At 40.8% G+C, this 19,911-nt stretch overlaps 1 protein-coding gene across 2 annotated transcripts in view; it reads right to left on the reverse strand.

The window, feature by feature from the left end:
- Positions 1–18,415, reverse strand: part of slc8a1b (solute carrier family 8 member 1b) — a 139,884-nt gene extending 121,469 nt beyond the window's left edge. For both annotated transcript variants that reach the window (XM_040139280.1, XM_040139279.1), the window contains exons 1-3: positions 18,221–18,415; positions 2,993–3,919; positions 639–803 (exon numbers count right to left, since the gene is read on the reverse strand). In XM_040139280.1, the coding sequence (XP_039995214.1) occupies positions 639–803; positions 2,993–3,868 (1,041 nt within the window). In that variant the 5' untranslated portion in view covers positions 3,869–3,919; positions 18,221–18,415. The remainder of the gene's footprint in view (positions 1–638; positions 804–2,992; positions 3,920–18,220) is intronic.
- Between the last annotated feature and the right edge of the window lie 1,496 nt (positions 18,416–19,911).

Raw genomic sequence — 19,911 nt, forward strand, 5'->3', positions numbered from 1 at the left:
GCTGTTATCTTCATGATATCAACGGAGGTTTGAACCTAGAACCTTTTACTTTGAGGACCTTTTATATGCCAAGTCAGTGTAGGTTCTGCAAAATTTATAATCCATGCAGTACTGTATGTGCTAGATGACACATACAGTAATAAACTTTGCATCACAGCTCTGTCAGTCTGCTTGAGTACATTGACAAAATCTCTACTGTAAATGTACTGTATATGCAAACACAATATGTAGACACTATAAGACTATGTTAACAATAAAACTCTGTAACAATAACAAATTGCCTAGGGACTATACTGCCAATGTTAGAATTTGATTATATGTGTTTATCTTTTTATTTATATATTGATTTACTGGGTGCTTGGTTTCCTTTGCTTTTCCTTTTTGTTATACGTACAATTATCAAATGGATCTGAGAGGCTGTGATGAGAAATTAGCTGCATTCATCACTATAATCACTGTGATAATGGAAGCAAATAGAAAGTGCGTCATCTGTTGCTACTTATTTTGTCATTTAATTTCCTATACAAGAAAAGGACACTGAGAAAAACCAACCCATACAGGAGCAGCAGTGACAGTATGTTTTTGATTTCACACTGCCATTGCACTTATGTGAGGTTCTTTCTAGCTTTGCTACCTACCTCCTTGTCAGGGTGTTTCTGTTTGAGTTCCTTCAGGATCTTGGCCATGTCTCTGCGGGTCTCCTCCTCATCCAAATCCTTCTCGTCTAGGTCCAAACCCAGCGGACCATCCAGGAAGTCAACACCATGAGAGTTCAGCATCTTCCCATCCATCTCAATGTCCACCTTACAAGGGAAGAAGCAGGAATTGAATCAGTACCATAGATTTTGATTCTTTGGAGCAATATGCCAACTCTCAAAGCACTCTCACCAAGTAAACAAAGGCAGATACCTATAGTTTTTTGGTTTTTGTTGTTATGTTATAGCATCCATCAGCACCTCTCAATTCCACTTTGCTAATTTCCCAAACATGTGTTAATTTTTTGCTGTCCATGTGACTACAATTTGATAGAAGTATCAGCTTTTATTAAACATGTTAATATGTTAGTTACCTTTTTCCGAAAATCACGTTATTTTGTGGCTGTCAGAGTAGTTGTTCTGTAGTTCATAGAAATCCTCTTTTCCATTGAGTACAGTTTTATTGATGAAATGTGTTTTAGCTTGTTAAGCAAGATAGCAATTTAAAACTTCTAAATTATTAAGCCTTCCCTTCAGGGACACTGCTGAGGTTTATTCAGGGATTTTTTGTTTCAGCCAGAAGCTGAAATTAAAGTGCTCTTCATGTAATAATGGAGCAGCGATTCTTAATAATCTCATCTACGAAACACAAGAAATCACAAGTTATTTTCAAATTTGGAAGAAAAGACAGTGAGAGACTCTAAATTAACTTAGTGGTGAATAAATGTACCCCACACCACAATACTGAAAATTTAATTAGATGTGTACAATGAACTGCATAATAATCACCAGACAAAGCATCAGATAGTAGTCATAACAGGAAATTAAAGGGACGGTACTTAAAAAGTATGTGTTTGCAGTAATATGCTTCATAGCATTAGTTTACCTTGGCAGAATTCCATTCAGTAATGCAGATAATTGTTTCAGATACACATTACTCATGAACTCACTTCCGCCTACATAGAGTGCCTTATCTGCTTCTTTGTTTTTTCCATCGCATGTTTGGATGACGACAGCTTAATTAATTTTTACTGAAGGGCTGTGCCCTAACTATATGCCTTTCGAAAAGAGTTCCCAGCATGTTAAGATCCTTCATAAGAAACCATTGAAGGAATTTTAGCTTCTTAAATGCTTACAAAACATTTCACACTTAGATGAGGCATGCTTGAGAAATGGCACAATATCATTTTTATCACATACAATGCCATCATCGTCATGGAGTGATTTCTCGGAGGGATGACAAAATATTTACTCTTGAAAGAAAATACCTGCTTTTCAGGTGAAAAGTCCAAATATCTGAGCGTGTTAGATTCAGCAGAAATGAGATAAAAGAGTACTAGAAAATGTTGTTTGTACCATAAGTAGTAGTAGAAGTTGTTATTGTTGTAATCTCTACAACATCTAATGATGGTAGTTGTAGTAGCAGTTAGAGGTAATGGTAGTACTATTAGTAAATGTTAAGTTTTCGAAGGTATGAATCCCAAGAGAAATAAATATTTTAAGAGTATATGCTTTCAGTTGTTCTTTTTTGTATTTCTTTGAATGAATATTAAAAGATAATTCTGGTTTAATATCACTTAGGTCTTATTTTCATAGTTTTGGCCATCATTTCCATCAATTATGAAAAAATTTTATAAACAAAGTGACTGGTCAGATCTGAGAACATGGCAGAATCGCTACAAGGAACTCTGACAGGCTAAGAAATTAGCGGTCGGATGTTTAGATAAATTGTAAACAAGAAAACAGATTAGCTGGATTACCTAAACCACCTTATTTGGAGCTAAGAAAAAAAGTGAGGAAACTTGTAATGAGTATAATAAGTGCCATTCCCATTACACAGGGCAACTGTACATACACAAGTATGGCAAAGTACAGTAGGTTGAATTTGGATCAGGGAGATGATCTGTAAGCTGTGATGGAAGTTTAAAACCGACAGTTTTGGTAATAATTTTATGTTTAGGGCTTCTTTTCTCTTCAAAATAAGTTTGGCTAACTTGTTTCTTGCCCTGTCTGACTTCTCAGCAATTAACTTTAAACTTACCAACAGAAATGATGGCCAAAACTATGAAAATAAGACCCAGGTTGTAATAAACCAGAATTAGCCTTTAAAAAAGACTGTCTCAGAAGTTTATCGGTGTGGTAGAAAGCTTTAATCTTTATGATGGCTATTGATCGTATTAATGTTTCAGTAGCTGAGGAAAGCCTTGATATGTTGGTAATGTGGGTAATACTAGCATCTATACTAATAGTCTTACTTCAAGTAGTAGTAGTAGTATTAATGGTAATGTTAAGCATACCTTGGAAGGAAGTGGACGATCGCCCTCGGTCTCAATAATCATTCCACGTTGCTTGCCAGTGCGGTAGCGCTTGTAGACATACTTGTAGAACAGCAGGCGGCGGTCAGCCACCCAGGCGAACACCACGCAGATGGGGAAGAAGAGGAATGTGAGGAGCCCCTCCCACACCTGCACAACTCCAGGCGATATCACAGACAGGATCAGGTAAAGCCAGATGTAGGCGAAGATACTCCAGGTGGCCGTGACGAAGAAGACGCGGAGGTGCTTGACCTTCCTTGTCTCGCCATCAGGCACAACATACACACAAAGCCCGATGATTACAAACATGTTGAACGCCGCAGAGCCCACAATGGTGGAGGGGCCCAGTGTGCCAGCAGTGAACCCATGACCCATGACTTCTATGACGGACAGCAGGATCTCAGGAGCCGAAGAGCCCAGAGCCATGAGGGTGAGATTGGAGACAGTCTCGTTCCAGATCCGAACAGTAGTAGTGGTGGTTTCCCCATTGGGTTTCTTGATGGTGATCTCCTTTTCCTGTGATGTGATGACCTCTATTGATGCCATGAAACGGTCAGCAATGATTGACACACCCAAGAACATGTAGACCAGAGCCACAAAGTAAACTGTTGCCCGAGCAACCTTGTCACCAAATGAAGGGTTTTGGGGCTCCCAAATAGGTAGGATCACCCCCTTTGAGCACTGCTCAGCCTTGCTGCATTCACTTTTATTTGTGGACACTGCCGAAACGGAACCACCCAAGCTCGTCTCAGGGGGGGCGCCGGCCAATGAGGGATGGAGCTCGAGAAGGAGAATCACCGTGATGACTGCTAGCCTCAGGGTAGGGGACAGGAGGGAGAAGTGATCCCAGTGGCCCATGGTGATGTCCTGACCAGTACTGTGGGGTGACAATTAATGAGTATCTTGAACCTTTAGAGAGAAGAAAGAAGAAAGAATTCACATTAGACCATCATAGACCTGATGAATGTTGTTCAAAAAAACAAAAACAAAAAACAACTTTGTTTAGAAGCTCTGCTTGTAACAACTTTGGTTTATATATTTGCTTAAACTTTAGTAAGCAGTGAAAGGTCAAATCTGCATCTGTCTGAAAAAACATCTCTGCAGACTTAAGACCACTGAGGCTGCTCACTAAACAACACTCGATGTTTAACAAAAACAGCCTAGTTCACTTGGAGGCATGAAGAACCTTAAAAACACAACATCACGAAAACAAAAAACATAAGTTTCAGGTCAGATTTGCTTAGCTTTTTATGGCCAGCAAGTTCAAATAACCACAGCAAAGATAAACTTAAGCTCCTGGGCTCAGCACTATAGATTTCCAAGGAGCAGCTTCTGAAACCACCCTGTCACATTACTGAAGCAATAATATTCTGCTGTACCTCTTGTAACCCAGCCAGGAATGGCTTTCTCTGGTAACAGTCTTGTTGACCTCTGTCAACAACATTGGCTTGTAAATTAGGTTAGTTTAATCAGACAGCTTTGTAGCTAGTAGGCCATCCTTTGAAGGAAATTGTGTATTCTAAATTGTATTTCTAAAGCTGAGTGGTAAGACAAGGAAAGCTGCAAGAAAAATTAGGAATGCAATAGTGCATACCTATACAATGGACTCTAAAATTACAAACTTATTGATCTCTCAGTTTTGAGTCTTGAGAAAAATGTAACATTATAAGCCTCACAAGTATTTATGTCAGATCTGTTGTAGATCACATTGTACCGGTGTTTGTGCGTCTAGATCCTGTAACTGGATTGTTTAACTGACCAGGGGCAAACAAAGACCTTTTTTTTTTTTTTTCGTACTTAGCTTTTTGTCAACTAATTGATTAAAACATCTAAAGATTAAATCACTACAAAAATTTCAGGTTTGTGATGGAGGAAGTGTTTTGATGTACAGTATATTCAACTTTTACTCGTGTCATCTAGCTCTTCAGTTTGTGATTTCAAATGTTTGCCTTGTTGCACTCAGCTGTCGTTATTCTGGTTTATTACTGTGGGTGTAGACATTGGTCCTCTTTCTCTTTGTTGGGTGTTCCATGACTACAATGATCCATCTGAACATAATTTGTATGGCTATGATGCACAGAGTACTCTCATTTTTGTGTAATTAAAACTCCTTACTGCATGTATGAAGGTGTACAAGTATGTATTCAGGCAGAGTAATGATCATAACAATAAATTTTATAAAACTCTTTAGCCCAAGTGTTTTACAGAGAGGAAAAAAGCAGATACATACACTGACAATGTTTCCTCATTGTGTTAGAAAGCATTATGTATCTTACAAAGCAAGATTGTTGCAGATTAGTAGCATATAAACATTTTTTTCTGGGAGACAGGGTTGCATGGTGATTTATTGTGTACTAGCCAGGTGACCCCTGCTTGAGAAGCAGAGGCTGTGTTGTTGTTCATACGGGATCAACACAACTAGAAGCCTGACCGTGCAAAATTATCAGCAAGAATTTAAAATCAATTCTAAAATGCACAGGGAGTCAGAAGTGCATACTCTAGGGGGTCTTTAATAGGAGAGAGGGTAGCAGACATAGAGAAATGGATGTGGGTGATTCTAGATTTTAGTACAAGTTTCGAAAACACATCCTCTTCAGAGGTTTTAGGGGATAAAAGGAAAATGCAAATACCCCTTTGAGTGCTGCCACAGAATAACAGACCATTCAGACTGATTTTGAATAGGTATGCCCGTGCATTCTCTATGGAGCTGATACGCCTAAAAGCAATGAACAGAATGGAGGTCCGACTGGTGTTTTTGCTCTTCGTGCTTCAGCGTACACGATCTTGTGTATTAAATGTTGGAGCCAGATTTTTTTGGACCACATTAGATGTACTTATATTGATATTTTCCATTAATAGCGAATACAAGTGGGACAATATTATCTGGATCTGGGTACATGTTAGCAGGTTGAAGGAATTTAAGAAAAAAAATATATGCGTTAATATATCATATTTGATTTTTTTACTCCCCAACATCAGTATTTGCATGTAACCTGAAAATCCCCCTAAGGGGAATCTTATCAAGTTGATATAATCATATCACATTATCGATCCCCAAAGTTATGCAAATTCATCCTGAGGAGGACATGAATGTGCCAGATTTATGGCAGTCCATCCAATAGTTGTTGAGACATGTCACTCATAATAACAAATGTCAACATCGTGGTGGCATTAGACGAAGAAAAGTCAGAGGATTAAAAAAGTCAGTAGGATTTATCCTCTGGAGACCGTGAATTTCTGTTCAAAATTTCATAGCAATCAAACAGTTTTTGAGATATTTCAATCTCGACCAAAGTGGTGCATCGACCAAACAACAGACTAACATTGCCATCCCTACTGACATGCCATTAATATGTCTAAAAATATAATTTTCATTGTGATATTGATTTCAAGTATATCGCCCAGTCCTATGTCAGTGAGGGTGAAAATGGAGCTCAGGTTGCTCTTGATTTTCAAAACCAGATGAACAACTAATTTAACTCATACAGAGCTCTAGAGACTTGTTGACACAGTTTTCAAATTAACATGACTGAAACAGAGCTGGTGTGGCCTGGCATATTATCAGTGCAGTGTTTTGGTTTTCTAGGTTGTAGGAAGCAAGTTCAGTTCTCTTGTTCTTGTCAATATCCTTGTTTCTGTCTTTACAATTATCTTCCCACCTTAACCTCAACAAAGCCCAAAGCATTGCCTTAGGCCAAACAATACTGTGACTGTGAAACAATACTGTGTAAGTGACTTCATCAGTACCTGTCTGGCCAACTCACATGATGCTGGTCCTCCTTCTGCTCACTCTCACATCTGGATAGACAGTTATCCAGGGAACAAACTTTTACCACTTTGTAGAACTTTAAGAGAAAGCACTGCAGCATACACAAGTAGTAATTCCTTTAATCAGGGATCAATAACAAGAATCAAGACCCCAAACAAAGATCACGTTATAACTCTCCTCAGACAAGCTTCTTCCACATTCCTACATACCAACATCCATTTCCCAATAATTAACTGTTCAGACTCTTACAGGCAGACAAAGCACAGTTTACCAGACATCAATAGTTACATCAGTACTTTCCTGCTTTTCTTCCTACCATTAATACGCATTATAGATGAAGCTGTAAATTACCTAAAGGGAAGAATCACATTTTTGCTGACATTAAATGCAGAGAAGCTCGGAAGCCATAAGGATCCTGACACTATTTAAAGCTAAATGAACAACACAATGCATTTCCACTGGAGATGTAATCAGTGTTTAAATGTTCAGTCAAGATATTATATAGTACATACTGTAGAAAGTGTGCGTGTGTGCCTTGCCTAATGTTGTTGACAGTTACTTGCTGCATAAATCAGATACTGTGTCCTGCATAATCAGTCCACCAATGGTGAATTTAAATATTTGGGTTACATAAACCAAATGTGATGAGTGGTCAGTTTGACTGCTGTGTGGATGTGTACTGAGTGGGCTCAGCTGTGTGCTTTTTGCTCAGATTTTTAAGAAAATCAATTCTAAGCAAAATCGCACGTCTACCTAATTAAACTACAATTCAGCAAGCTCATAACCAAGCATTTTCCTCCTGGAAAATGCGAGCCAACAGCTCTTTGCGTTCTACGGCCTTCTTTTTTTGGTTACACGAGGCTTTGTGTCAGTTCCAAGTGATCAATATTTCAGTGTGCTTTGGGATTTGGAGGTTTTCACTTAAGGATGTCATTTTTCTAACAGGCTGATGGCTAAAGAGCATTTTCTATAATCCAACTGTGCTCTGTGAAGTGTTTTTTCTGTAGCTTCTATATACCAGCAGATTCTCAAGGTTGAGGCCCATGGAAGTTTGGAAAATAGAAACTGTTTGAGTGGTAAATATAAGTAGATACTTTAAGTTAAAAGGACAAGCTAAACAGGAATGTATGATTATTTTGTTTTGTATTGTCTAAGTAACGTGTGTAAATGTGTATTCAAATTAGCTGTCAGAAGTCTTAAAATGAAAATGTCACGGTTCTCAGAAAAGGGACCCAAGAGCGCAACCAAGGAAGTAGATGCAAAAGTAAAGAGTCTTAGAAAAAAAAACAAAGATTCCCAGCAGACGAGCAATGACCAACGGCTTGGGGTAAGGCACAATCCAAAAAAAAGCATAGGTGAGGTCCAAAACACGACCGGCATCAAAACAGGATCTCACGAAATGGCATGTGATCATCTTGTTTGTTTAGTCCATACAAATTGTGGTTTACTTTTTAATGAGTATGATATTTTTAAAAAAAAATCACCGAATTAAGAGGTGCATTGAGGCTCAACAGACCAAGATTTATGCCACATCATGGAAAGGCCATTTCATTAAAACTCACAGCTTTTATGGCTTATCTCCATTTTGCCTTTGTAACTATCTAAATCAATCAATGATCAAAGATTGATTCTTTTTATTGCTTATGTTTTGATGGCACTCTGACCCTAAACAGGATAAATATGAAAAGAAAATAAATGGGCGAATTAATGATTTGAGATGGTCATGTTACAGTCTTCACACAACAAATGAAGGTTGCAATGCCTTGCTACTGTAAAAGGCACCTGAACAGCAGTTGCTGAGGACTTTGTTATTTTCCAGCTGGTTTGTGAATTTAAAGCAGCAATCCACCAATGCCAAGCCTTTTCTCCTTTCCTAGCTGTAGGCTATACTGTGCAGGTTTTAACATAAAGCACTATATCCTTTATAGACACTGACATCAGCATATAGTGCCACAGTTACTAATATGAAACACAGCTCGTTTATTTACCCAAGGCCACTGCTCTAGTTCCTTTTCCTTGCCCTGTTTCTTCTCGCCAGCTTGTTTAAATTTCATCCACACAAACACAAATACTTGATAAACTTTGCTTACATAATCCTGATTGCTTCACACTATCAGGAGATTACACTTCAGATGGCTTAAGATAATTACCTGTTCTGTTTAGAGTTCTGTTTTGTTGTACAACCGCAAAATGGATCTTGTGGGAATGTCTGACTATTTCTCTTCTCTGCGTTTGAATCATTACTGGCTATTTGATTAAAGAAAAATGTATGCCCTGGCCGGTATCAGCTCCAAACTAAAGGGTGTGTATTTATCTGTCTCCTGTTAACACTACAGCAGTTTAGTCACTGAACAGTGGCAGCTAATTTGGATTTTCTTTTCAAAAATTGAAATATCAGGTTTCAGAACATCCCGCCATGATTTTCCCTGGTGATATGACGTCAAAACTTGAGTCAATTTCAAGAGAACGCAACATAACACAAGCCAGTCTAGCTTCATAAAAGCCAAATCACAGACACACAAAAAAACAGGACCACCGAATCCAATGCCCAGAGGCAAAAATGAAAGCACAATACATAGAGTTAAGAAAACCAAAACCATGTGCAGCGCTTAGGCAAGCTGTTCCCCCTCTGCCCCAATACTGTCATTTCATGGGAGCTTCTGAAGGCACCCAAAGGTGCCAAGAAGGCATAAACCACTAATGTTTATCAGATATTGAATCATGCACGGAAAAGGCCATCATAATAAGTGAGGTAGTGGTAAAATAACAAGTAGATGCTGACTTCCAATGAAGATAAACACGTGTGTTGCAGGAAAGCACAAAGAAATGCCTCAGCCTGCTGCTCCGAGAAGCACCCTGAGATGTATTTTCCTCGCTACGGGGCAAGAGGCGATAATAAAATATTTAGAACAGTGAGTGAAAGAGAGATAAAGAAATATGGAAAAGCAAATACAAAGGGGAGATGGGGGAAGGGTGTAAAAAGAAAGACTGAAGGATGTAGGAAATGTGAAGTAGGAAAAAGTGCAAAGGCTCATTTAACGTACAAATTAGATACGATATTTCAAACGATGTAATGATCACTGCCCAAATACTTCCACGCATTGTTTCATTGGCGTGGATATTAAGCAATACATCCACTAGAGGGCAGCTCAGAGTCAAACGTTTCTGACAACAACAAACATAATATTGGTCATAATATTGTACCCGTTTGTCCCTGTGCCCCGGGCGACGTAACATTATATAGATGTTTAAAATTTCCCAAAACTTGACTCAATTTCAAGTGAACGCAGCATAATCTCTCCTCAAAATTCCTGCCATTTTTAAAAAACTTTTTCATTGTGTCCTGTGGTCGTGTCTCGCTTGAACTATTGGCTACACTGCCCCCACGATTTCTGGTGGTACTGCTCCATTTTGTCTGTATCCGTAAGCTTTTAGAAAATGTGCAGAAATACGAAAGAAATGAACACAGTACAGGCAGAAGGCTCCGTCTTTAACCGTCTTAGTATCTAACTTTGAGTATAAACGAGCCTCAAGATGTCTGGAGGAAAAGAGCCTGAGAGATGGAGACAGGTGGAAAATAAGGGAGTATAAAAAAAGAAAGACAGGGCAAACAAAAAGGTGCTCTCACCTTCTGATAAAATAAAAACAAAAAGGAATATGCCACTATGTGCAAGTGTGTGTGTATGTGTGTGTGCGTGAGAGAGCAGACCAAAAAATGCACACACACAAGCTGCTGCGCACAACTGAAGATTAACGGTCTGCGTTTACCATCATTAGAGGGATGTTGAGCTCTTTTAACCTGGATCTGCCTTGCAGCCAATCCTTCAGCCAAGATGTCTTGTCTTATTATTGCACTTGGAAATGGAGGCAATGGTCAGACTGGCGTTGTAATCCACTGGACTATTTCCTACTGCCTGTCACTTTGGCCGTGTATCCATCGACATCATCTGTCTGTCGATCTAACTGGGATGTGACGAGGGACAAGAACATGTGGGAGAGCAATTATGAGCTATAGGAAATGAACAGGCAGGACAAATTTTTTTTTTTTTAAATAATCCATTAAAAGCTGAAGAGTCAGATAATTGCATTGCTCCATTTATCGACAGTCAAATAGTTATCTACATCTGAACCATCCCTCTGGGGGTGGGTGGTATAATCTTTAGAAAAACAGCACATAGCTAGATATATCTGCCATGATACTGTATGCATTTGGACAAATGCTGCTCCCTTTCCTCGCTAGCCTCTGTTCCACTTGCATTTTGATAGATCTTCTCATAGACTGTTTCTTTCGTCAGGCTTTCTGAAAATCTGATACATGTTTTCTCTCCATATTCTATGGTAATTTGGTATATACCGCATCACCGGACAGTAGGCCTCTAGTTTGAACAGCTAGTCATTTCAACCAAGATTGAGACATTGACATTTTTAGCATTCAGTGACAACATGCCACTGGCAAACTGTCAATGCCTCATGGTAGCTTCACGTTTTTTTTTTTTTTGGCCGACTTACTTTCAATAGCAAAAAACTGAGCATACATACAAAATCTGGTGGGTCCACTGACAACGCGTAACGCGCAAGGTGCCGCTTGTAGTTACAAACCCACAGAGAATTATTACTCGGCAGGTTCCCTCAACGCCATGGTTATGTTAGCATCTTTCAGCTCATTGTTCTCATTTTATGGTGTCAGCAGGATGAGGCAGCTGTTATCAACGGAAAAAAGCTCTGATAAACCCGCTATATACACCAAACTGCTGACGGACACATTTAGCAACTAGCTGGCGAACACGGTGGAACATGCAGCAGCTAAAAAGCCATAAAAAGCCAGATATTACCACCAGGATTTGGTGGAGATCGCACCAAGGCTACAAGGAGAGTGAATACTGGACTTACATGAGTTGGGGTCTCCAGAAATACCACCCCAAATGAATGGTAATTTCCTCCCGCTGGATGCTAGTCCGCTGATTGCTGACACATTTGCCATATCTTTATAAACTGATTATATATGTTGTCTTTACAGTGTGTATCAGTCTTTTTATCTATCAGTAGAGGTTCTAAAGAGAGAGGGAGCTGAATAGATTGTACGGATTGCACAGCGTTTCGACACAAACATATTTAGGCTATGTGCTTTAAACATTAAATCGATTTGACTTGAACACGCTTTTACCATATGTTATACTATGCGACACTACTATGCAATGCATGTAACCTTATTTGAATACATCCATATTTTATCACTGGGCCTATAAGCTGTGGGGGGTTGTGCCTACTCCATACAACCTTAACAACCACAGACAAGGACAATCCAGGAATGCTTTTTATCCATATGCTTGTTAAGATATTAATGTGGAAAAGTTATACATGTTCCTCTTATCAGTTTAATTGTAATGCCTTCATATAACAACGGTATAACACGGAGGCCGTGCTGGAGACAACTGGTAGCTTCTGTCTTATCGTAGAAGTAATACTCTGCTGCTGTTTTCCAGAATTACCCCATATTTTCTTATAGGCTCTGTTCGTTTCTATGGACGTAAAGTTATCACCGGCTCTGTTTATCTGGGTTAAACACGTGACACTTACAAGTTGGCGTTTTGCTTTGTTTACCCTGCTAGCACAGCGTTCTCCTGTTTTTGTGCTGTAAAGGAGACTAGCATTTTCTGCCACCAAACCTTACCCTGCCGTGCACCGCATCAAATGTGCTGTATTGGCCAATAAAGGCAGACAGTGACTAGGTTTTTTTTTTTTTTTTTACAATATTTTCATGCGATTTAAGATTAACATGGCAATTTATCTGTATTGCTTTGATATAAGTAGCACCTTTAACAGAGTTAACATTATGTGTCAGTCTGATGGGGTTAGTGCTTTGTTTCCCACTGTACAGACCCATGCTAAAGATGTACAATATGTACATGTTATTTTGCCTGCAAGATTACCAGTTCCATGCTAGAGAGCAGCTGTTCTCCACATGTTGCTGAAGAAACAACATGTGGGTTACATCCAATCTGGTTTACAGGAATCTTGTTTGTGTTATTTTACTGTCTGTTATACATACATACATACATACATACATACACAATTATTATCATTAACACATACATCTGTACTACATGCATTGTAACTTACTGCACCGACATATTTAACCTTACAATTTTCAATGGGGCTGCATATATCAGCCTATCAGCTTGAATACAATTGAAAAGCAGTTCTTTTTCATTTTCTCACAGTTTTTCACTTCACTTTGGATTTGCAGGAGCATTCCCTAACCTGTCCTTCCTGTGAGATGACCCTGTTTACTGTAAACTACAGTGAGCAGGGTCCCCTTTGCAGAGAGAGGCAGATCAACTGTTTGGTGTTTGGGAACGTAAGATCTGGGCAGAAATGTTTTAAAATTGATCTTGTTCTTGAAACAAAAATCTAAGGCCTTTTCTGTGAAACTACAGGTCAAATTTACAAATATCCCCAAGAAAGGTGGTTAAAGTTTAAACTTAATATTGCGGGTATCACAGTGTTGTTTAATCCTACTCTAATACATGCAAAATTAAGTCTCTTTTTTCACCATTATGTATGAATAACTAGTGCGTAACATGGATTCAACTAGGTCAGTCTTTTATATTATAAAGGTGAAACTCTACCCAGAATTTAAATCTAAAGAAATTTTTAAAAACCCTACAAGCACCAAGGCCAGAAAAAAAGAAAAAAAAAAGATTTAATTATATAGGCCTGGCAGCAATCTTCCAATGACAATTCTGTATGCTAACCAAACCAAACCATTCACATCAAATATATACAGTACTCTGTAGTATGCTAAACCTGCCTCTTCCTCTCAGCTATTTACAACTGATTTATTTACAGCATAGAGACAGCTTGTTACACTGTAAGAAAGTAGTGTGCCTGTGTGTGTGTGTGTGTGTGTGTGTGTGTGTGTGTGTGTGTTATATTATCTCCTCAACCAGATTAAGAACAGGCCTAATCGTTGCTTGATGCAGACCCACTGAGAGGCAGCCTGAATCTGGCATCAAATATGGAAAAAAGGTCAGCTTTCATTGGAAAATACCTCGTTTACTGCTAATGTGAACCTGTTTTGTTGTGGAGCCTCACCACTGGATTGACACAAGATTTTCTATTTCCTCAGTAACCAACTGCATCACTGCTGGAAGGTAAAATAAAGCGCGGAAATCTGGCTGGGTTTCAGCTTTTCGCTGTCACAAATACATTTTTCATGCCATCCACACTGGATGAGCTGGAGCTCCTCCGTGTCATGCCCATAAAGCCCCGACTGAAGTCAGCTGGAAATGAGTTGCCTGGAAAGCCTTCATGGTACCGGACTGATGTGCCTCGCACTCGTCGCAAGACGGAGCGCTTATAGTGTCACATCAGGAGAATGAAAAGCCGCTGTGTGCTGTCTCCTCCAATATTTTATGTGCCAGGTTTACTGGAACGGTTAAGTGATGTGTGAAGATCTGCCATTGTTTCGTTTATAACATTTTCCAAACACAGCGGGCAGAGCCTTTGTCATCGGATTTGTGGTTTAAGACTAAAAAGCCTACTGATCCAGTTCTGTCTCATTCAGAAACAACGCTAAATTAAACCCATTCAAACTCGACCACGGGGTCCGGGCTCAGATTTCTCCCCAGCCTGCTCTGCGCTGATGTGCAAACGCACTTCATCACCCCCGAGAGCACTGCGCTGCTCGGAGCGAAGGATGGGGACCTGCAGAATTGCGCAAATGTGCCTCACAATGCGACTTCAAGCGACCGGACCATTTCCCCTCTGCAAGGATTACCATCTCCGAGGGGGAAATTTAGCCCGGACTGCGCATGTTTTTGTCACTCAACTTCCACACCGAAAGCCTATAAAAAGGTGTGAGCGTGGTTATCTGAACGTGCTCTGCATCCGTAATTATGATTCCTCTGGAAGTAAGCGAGGCAAGCGGTCAGACTTAAACATTGGAGGAAGGGCGAAGAGAGCGGGGAAGGAGGTTGGGAGTGCACGCCAAAAAAAAAAAAAAAAAGCCCCTGGGGCGAAAGGAAGCAGCCTCCGGAGTCTAAACCAGTTGCTCATTTTAACGTTACAAACGACAAAACACACCTTCAATCGCACACAGTGATTTTAAACCAACGGGCTTCTCTCTGTGAATCTCCAAATCACAGCGGAGGAAAAGCGCAGTGGGGAAGGATGGTGAGAGGAAACATCGTCTCCACATCGCATCCAAACCCTTCCGACGCATGGTGCTTTCTAGTCTCCAACCGGGGCTCCATGAGGCGACACTGCCCCCCCCCTTTCCATCCCATTCGCTTCTCTCCCCTCCCTCCCTCAAAAAAAAGGGGAAAAAAAAGAAAAAAACTTGCTTTCAACAGACAATGCCGCGAAATAGAGGCGAAGACCCCCAGCATTCATCGTCATTAACATCACTATCCCCGCTGAAAACGCACCCGTAAAACTGGAGAATGTCCTACCTTTTCTATCCAGAGAACTGTCCACAATCCGGAGAGGACCGGTTTTGTAGTAAAAGCAGCACTATGGCTCTACTAGTAATAGTATCAGTGGAAGGAGTAAGAGGAGGAGGAGTAGTAGTAGAGGTGAGCCAGCAGTGGGGAATGGTAATGGAGACGCAGGGAGGTCTTATACGCCAGCCAAGACGGCGTATCCACCGACCGAGACGCACAAAAGGAGGGGAGAAGAGTCCGGATTCCCATGCACTGTCAGTTTTTTTTTGTTTGTTTGTTTGTTTGTTTTTTTAGTTTTTTTTTTTTATCTGTTCCCGTTGGTCTACTGTTGCCTACTCCTCGTTTCCATGCAGCGCGACCCGAGCGACCTGTATGATCGGATGACCGGAGCGGCGCTTCATCAGCAAACCCGCAGTTGTTGGGACGAGGCGCGCAGCACAGCGGACTTCTTCCTCATTCTTCCCTTCCAGTTCCCCCTCTCGCTCAGTGCAAGCGCAAGAGCAGAAGCGAGAGAGAGAGAGAGAGTGTGTAAAGGGAGCGAGAGTGTGTGAGAGCGAGGGAGAGAGTGTTTGTGAGTGAGTGTGTCTGTGTGTGAGCAGGTCGCTCCTTCGTCTGTTCCCCTCACACACCGACTGAGGATCAACTCGCCCTCTTCCTTCTCCCCCTCTCTCTCTGTGTGCAGAGTGTGTGCGCGCCTCTCTCATTTCTGTCACTGTGTGTCCATACACACATATCTTGTCTCTCTCGCTCTCCTTCTCTCTCTCTCTCACACACACACACACACACACTTTCTCCCGCTCTACAACCTCTTATTCTTACTCACATACACACATACTCACTTCACCCCCTCTTTCGGATTAATATCAATATCCCACTGAAAATAAAATAGAGTCCAGAATCCCCCCCCCCCTCCCTCTTCGTGATGAGAGATATACACGTTGAATGATGTTATAAAGACAAAGTGTTGTTTTTTCCATATTTAGCCTTCTCATTGTCCATGAAAAAAATTCTTTTTTTTTCTTATTGGCTGGCAGGTGTCCATTAAAACCTTCAAATGGGATACCTTCAGATCTCCAGACAAAAACCACCATTCTGAATCATAAGGTTAGACCTTGTAAAAAGCAGGTACCTATAATAAAACTTACAGTTTAATCCCGTGTTCAACAAAGCAACTAAACTAAACAACCTGAAAAATGTTGAGCTCCATGTCCATTATTTGGAAACACTGAAAATATATAAACGAAAACTTTGAACAAAGAGAGCAGTATGTTCAAAATAAACTCCGAATAATTGAAGAGTCCATTGACGCAGTGACCTTTTTCGCTGGCTCTCATTTAATAAACCTCACCAAGAGGAACTGATTTCTCAAAATGGTCACATGCGGAAGAAACAGTTTGACATCCTATATGAAACCGTAAGACTGAACTCACTTCAACAAACTTTAACGACACGCATCCCACTTCTTTTCTTTTGGTAAGCCGCCATGGAATAAGTGCAATAATGCACTCAGAGCTCTGCTATCCACAATAATTTAAATGGTAGAACTAACAATTGGTGCCCCCACATATTATCTTCGTACATATACTTTTGGACAATCTACATCGGCGCTACTTCTAAATTTTAGTATTCAGAGGTGAGGCAGAGAAGGACACATAAATAGAGACAGAGAGAGAGTGACAGAGAGACAGGAAAACTGGAAAAAAAAGAAAATGTAGGATTTACTTTTGGGCTAATCTGATGTTAAGAGTTGTAACAAAAAAGAAAACATTGATTGTTTGATGACTGCCATAAAATAAAGTAACACCAATAGTTCATGAGGAGAGTACAATCATGTACAACAAAGGGGAACTTGCTCATAAAAATGAATAAAGAAACAAAAACTGTCTCCATGATGCTACAAGAACGATTCAAAAAAAAAAGAAAGAAAAAAAAAATACTCCACATTGTACCATATGTACACATATGTATGTATCTTTTTTCCAAACTTAAAAAACCCAATGTGTTGTATATGAAAGTATTTGGCTTTGGCAACTCCCACTCTTCAAAAAGGAACTGTTATAGACCACAATCGCACACACCGCCATTCCATCACAGATCTGACCAGTGTCAGATGTCAATGACTACAAGCAGCCCACTGAATGCAACAGTTTTCACCAGACTATTCATTTTCAACAAACAAAAGCATGTGGCTTCAAACAACCCGGTCCCTCAGGGGATCTTTTGGGAGGTACCACGGGACTGAGTTTCCGGGTCTGTTGCTACAAGCCATTTGGCCCCTATATAACCTGAGTGAGTTTTGTGTTCTCGAACACGTTTTCAGTTGGTGTTGCCCTTCGCCAGGGTTGTCCCTTGTCCCCAGCCCTGTTTGTGACCTTCATGGACAGGATTTCAAGGCGCAGCCCGGGGGAGGAGAATGTCCGGTTTAGGGGCTTCAGAACTGCATCTCTGCTATTTGCAGATGATGTGGTTCTGTTGGCTTCATCAGGCCGTGACCTTCAGCTTGCACTTGTAAGAAATAAAATTAATAATGTCCACAATGAGGTTTGTGATGACTATTTTTCACAATCATTAAATTTTTAGTTGGTGCCATAAAACATTGAGTGTTTTATTTTCTAACTTTAAAAAAAAAAAAAAAAAAAATCAGTTGACTTTTCATTCAACAGGTTTTTTGTAATTGATAATCATCTGTGCAGTAGTAAGAAAAAGAAAAAAGAAAAATGCACCTAGACATCTGTATTTTATAATTTAAGAGAATCTGAAAGAGGTATTTTTTTTAACTAAATAAATAAATGAATAAATAAAAAATAACAACAAAAACAACAACAGCACCCCATCAGAGGTTCACTGCAGCAGTGTAACTTTTGCAGTGAGCCATCACGAGACAAGGTTTAAGTTTACTGGTTCCAGGTACCTAAACAAAGGACTGAGCCTGAAGGTCAGGCTGTCAGAATTCAGGTTACTCATAACAGGAATGAGGACCTAAATGCAGAAACTCACCTGGTAGAGTTAGAAGCAGTTTGCTAAGTACCATTGCCTAAATAGCTGGAAACAGGCAGGTAGACCAGGAAAATAAATCCAAAAATGTGAGCCAAAATTTGCAACAGGGCGTCAAAGTACTTAACATTACAGGCCAAAAACAGGCAGGAATGGGTCATAGTAAAGCAACATAGGCAACCTTGCAAAACCTGTCTGAAAACTGGCCTCTCTGATTATATTCACCAGGGTTAATTGTGAATGAGGAGCAGCTGGGTAGGCAGGTAACTGGGTCAGGTGTCCTGTAAAGGAGGGGAAACTCAGCGATGGCAAGTAGAAGGCAGGTTAAGCAGGACGGGGTATGGGAAATTTCAGAACAGACCCATTGGGAATGGGAGGAGAAAGCGTCTGAGACTGAACAGGGAAGAAGGGGGCGAGGCAGGCGTCAACAGTAAATAACTCTGCGGGGTTTCAGATGAGCCAGCCATCGCTGAGTAGGAAACTGAGGACAGTTTAGGACGGGATTTAACCAAGAGAAATTATGTGCAAGGCTGATCATGTTGAAAGTGGCAAAGAGCCCTATAAACTGGGGTGCCAGCCTGTGGGACAGGTAGCAGATGGACATCACATTTTCGTTGCCCAGGGTTGTAACAGGGAGCACAGGTACAGTGACTGCAGTCAAGTGGATTTCCTGAGCACAGATGAAATGGAAGACAGTGGTCGGGAGTAGGTCATTGGCTCGGGAGAAGCAGCTATTCAGGCGGGCAGACAGGATTAATTAGGAGGATCATTGGAGCAGAAACAATCACAAGAGTATGAAACAGGTTGACCTGGGTCTGAAGGGTTAGATGGTGGAGGGCAGGGTTTTGAGGAATGTCCACAGTGAGCAGGCTGACAGTGAAAGGACACTGACTGGGGCAGAGATTTAAGGGAGATCACCTGGGACAGAGACGTGATGGAGACACTGACTTGGGCGACAAGCGAATTGAGACAAACTGGAGCGAAAACACAGAAAAGGCAGGACTGACAGATGCAGGGTATAGAATTGAATTAGAGGCAGGCTTTGATGGGAAAAATGGCACCGACAGTGACACCACAGCAAACTCCAAACAATGGATAGATTCGAGCTTGATGGACAAGCTCTCAAGACACAGACTAAGAGGCTGCTCTAGGTTCCTGCTTAGAAAGAGATTCAGGCTCAGACAGAGGGACAGGTTGCGCCAGAGAAGTCAAAACAGATGCAAGTTCAGGCAGCGAGGAAGAGAAGGACAACTTGAATGATGGAACTAATTCATAGGGGGAAAACTAATAGGTTGGGAGACAGAGGGAAGATTGAGAAGCAGAGGACAAACTAGTGGTCAGAGGGACAGAGGGTATGCATTAAAAAAGACAGATAAGGTGGCTGATTGAGGACGTGAATGGCTGGTTACCGAGGTTAGAGAGGCTAATCTATCACATGGGGAAACAAGTGAGTCAGCAGACCAAATGACTGCTGGGGTGGCTGGGCAGCAGAGGGGACTGTAGCCTGGACCCGGTGAGGGCCCCGGAAACTACAGGGAACACTCTTGGATATATCGAGGCCATTAGTTGATATCCCTGAGAGATGACAAGCCAAGATCCCACAAATTCTGCCTGCTGGTACAGACGGCTCTCCAGCTGATTTGCTAAAGGCTTGGCAGGCTGATGCTGTGTGACGGGGAAAAGTATGGGAATCT

The sequence above is a fragment of the Xiphias gladius genome, chromosome 11, assembly GCF_016859285.1.
Source record: "Xiphias gladius isolate SHS-SW01 ecotype Sanya breed wild chromosome 11, ASM1685928v1, whole genome shotgun sequence".
In the NCBI taxonomy this organism is placed as follows: Eukaryota; Metazoa; Chordata; class Actinopteri; order Istiophoriformes; family Xiphiidae; genus Xiphias; species Xiphias gladius.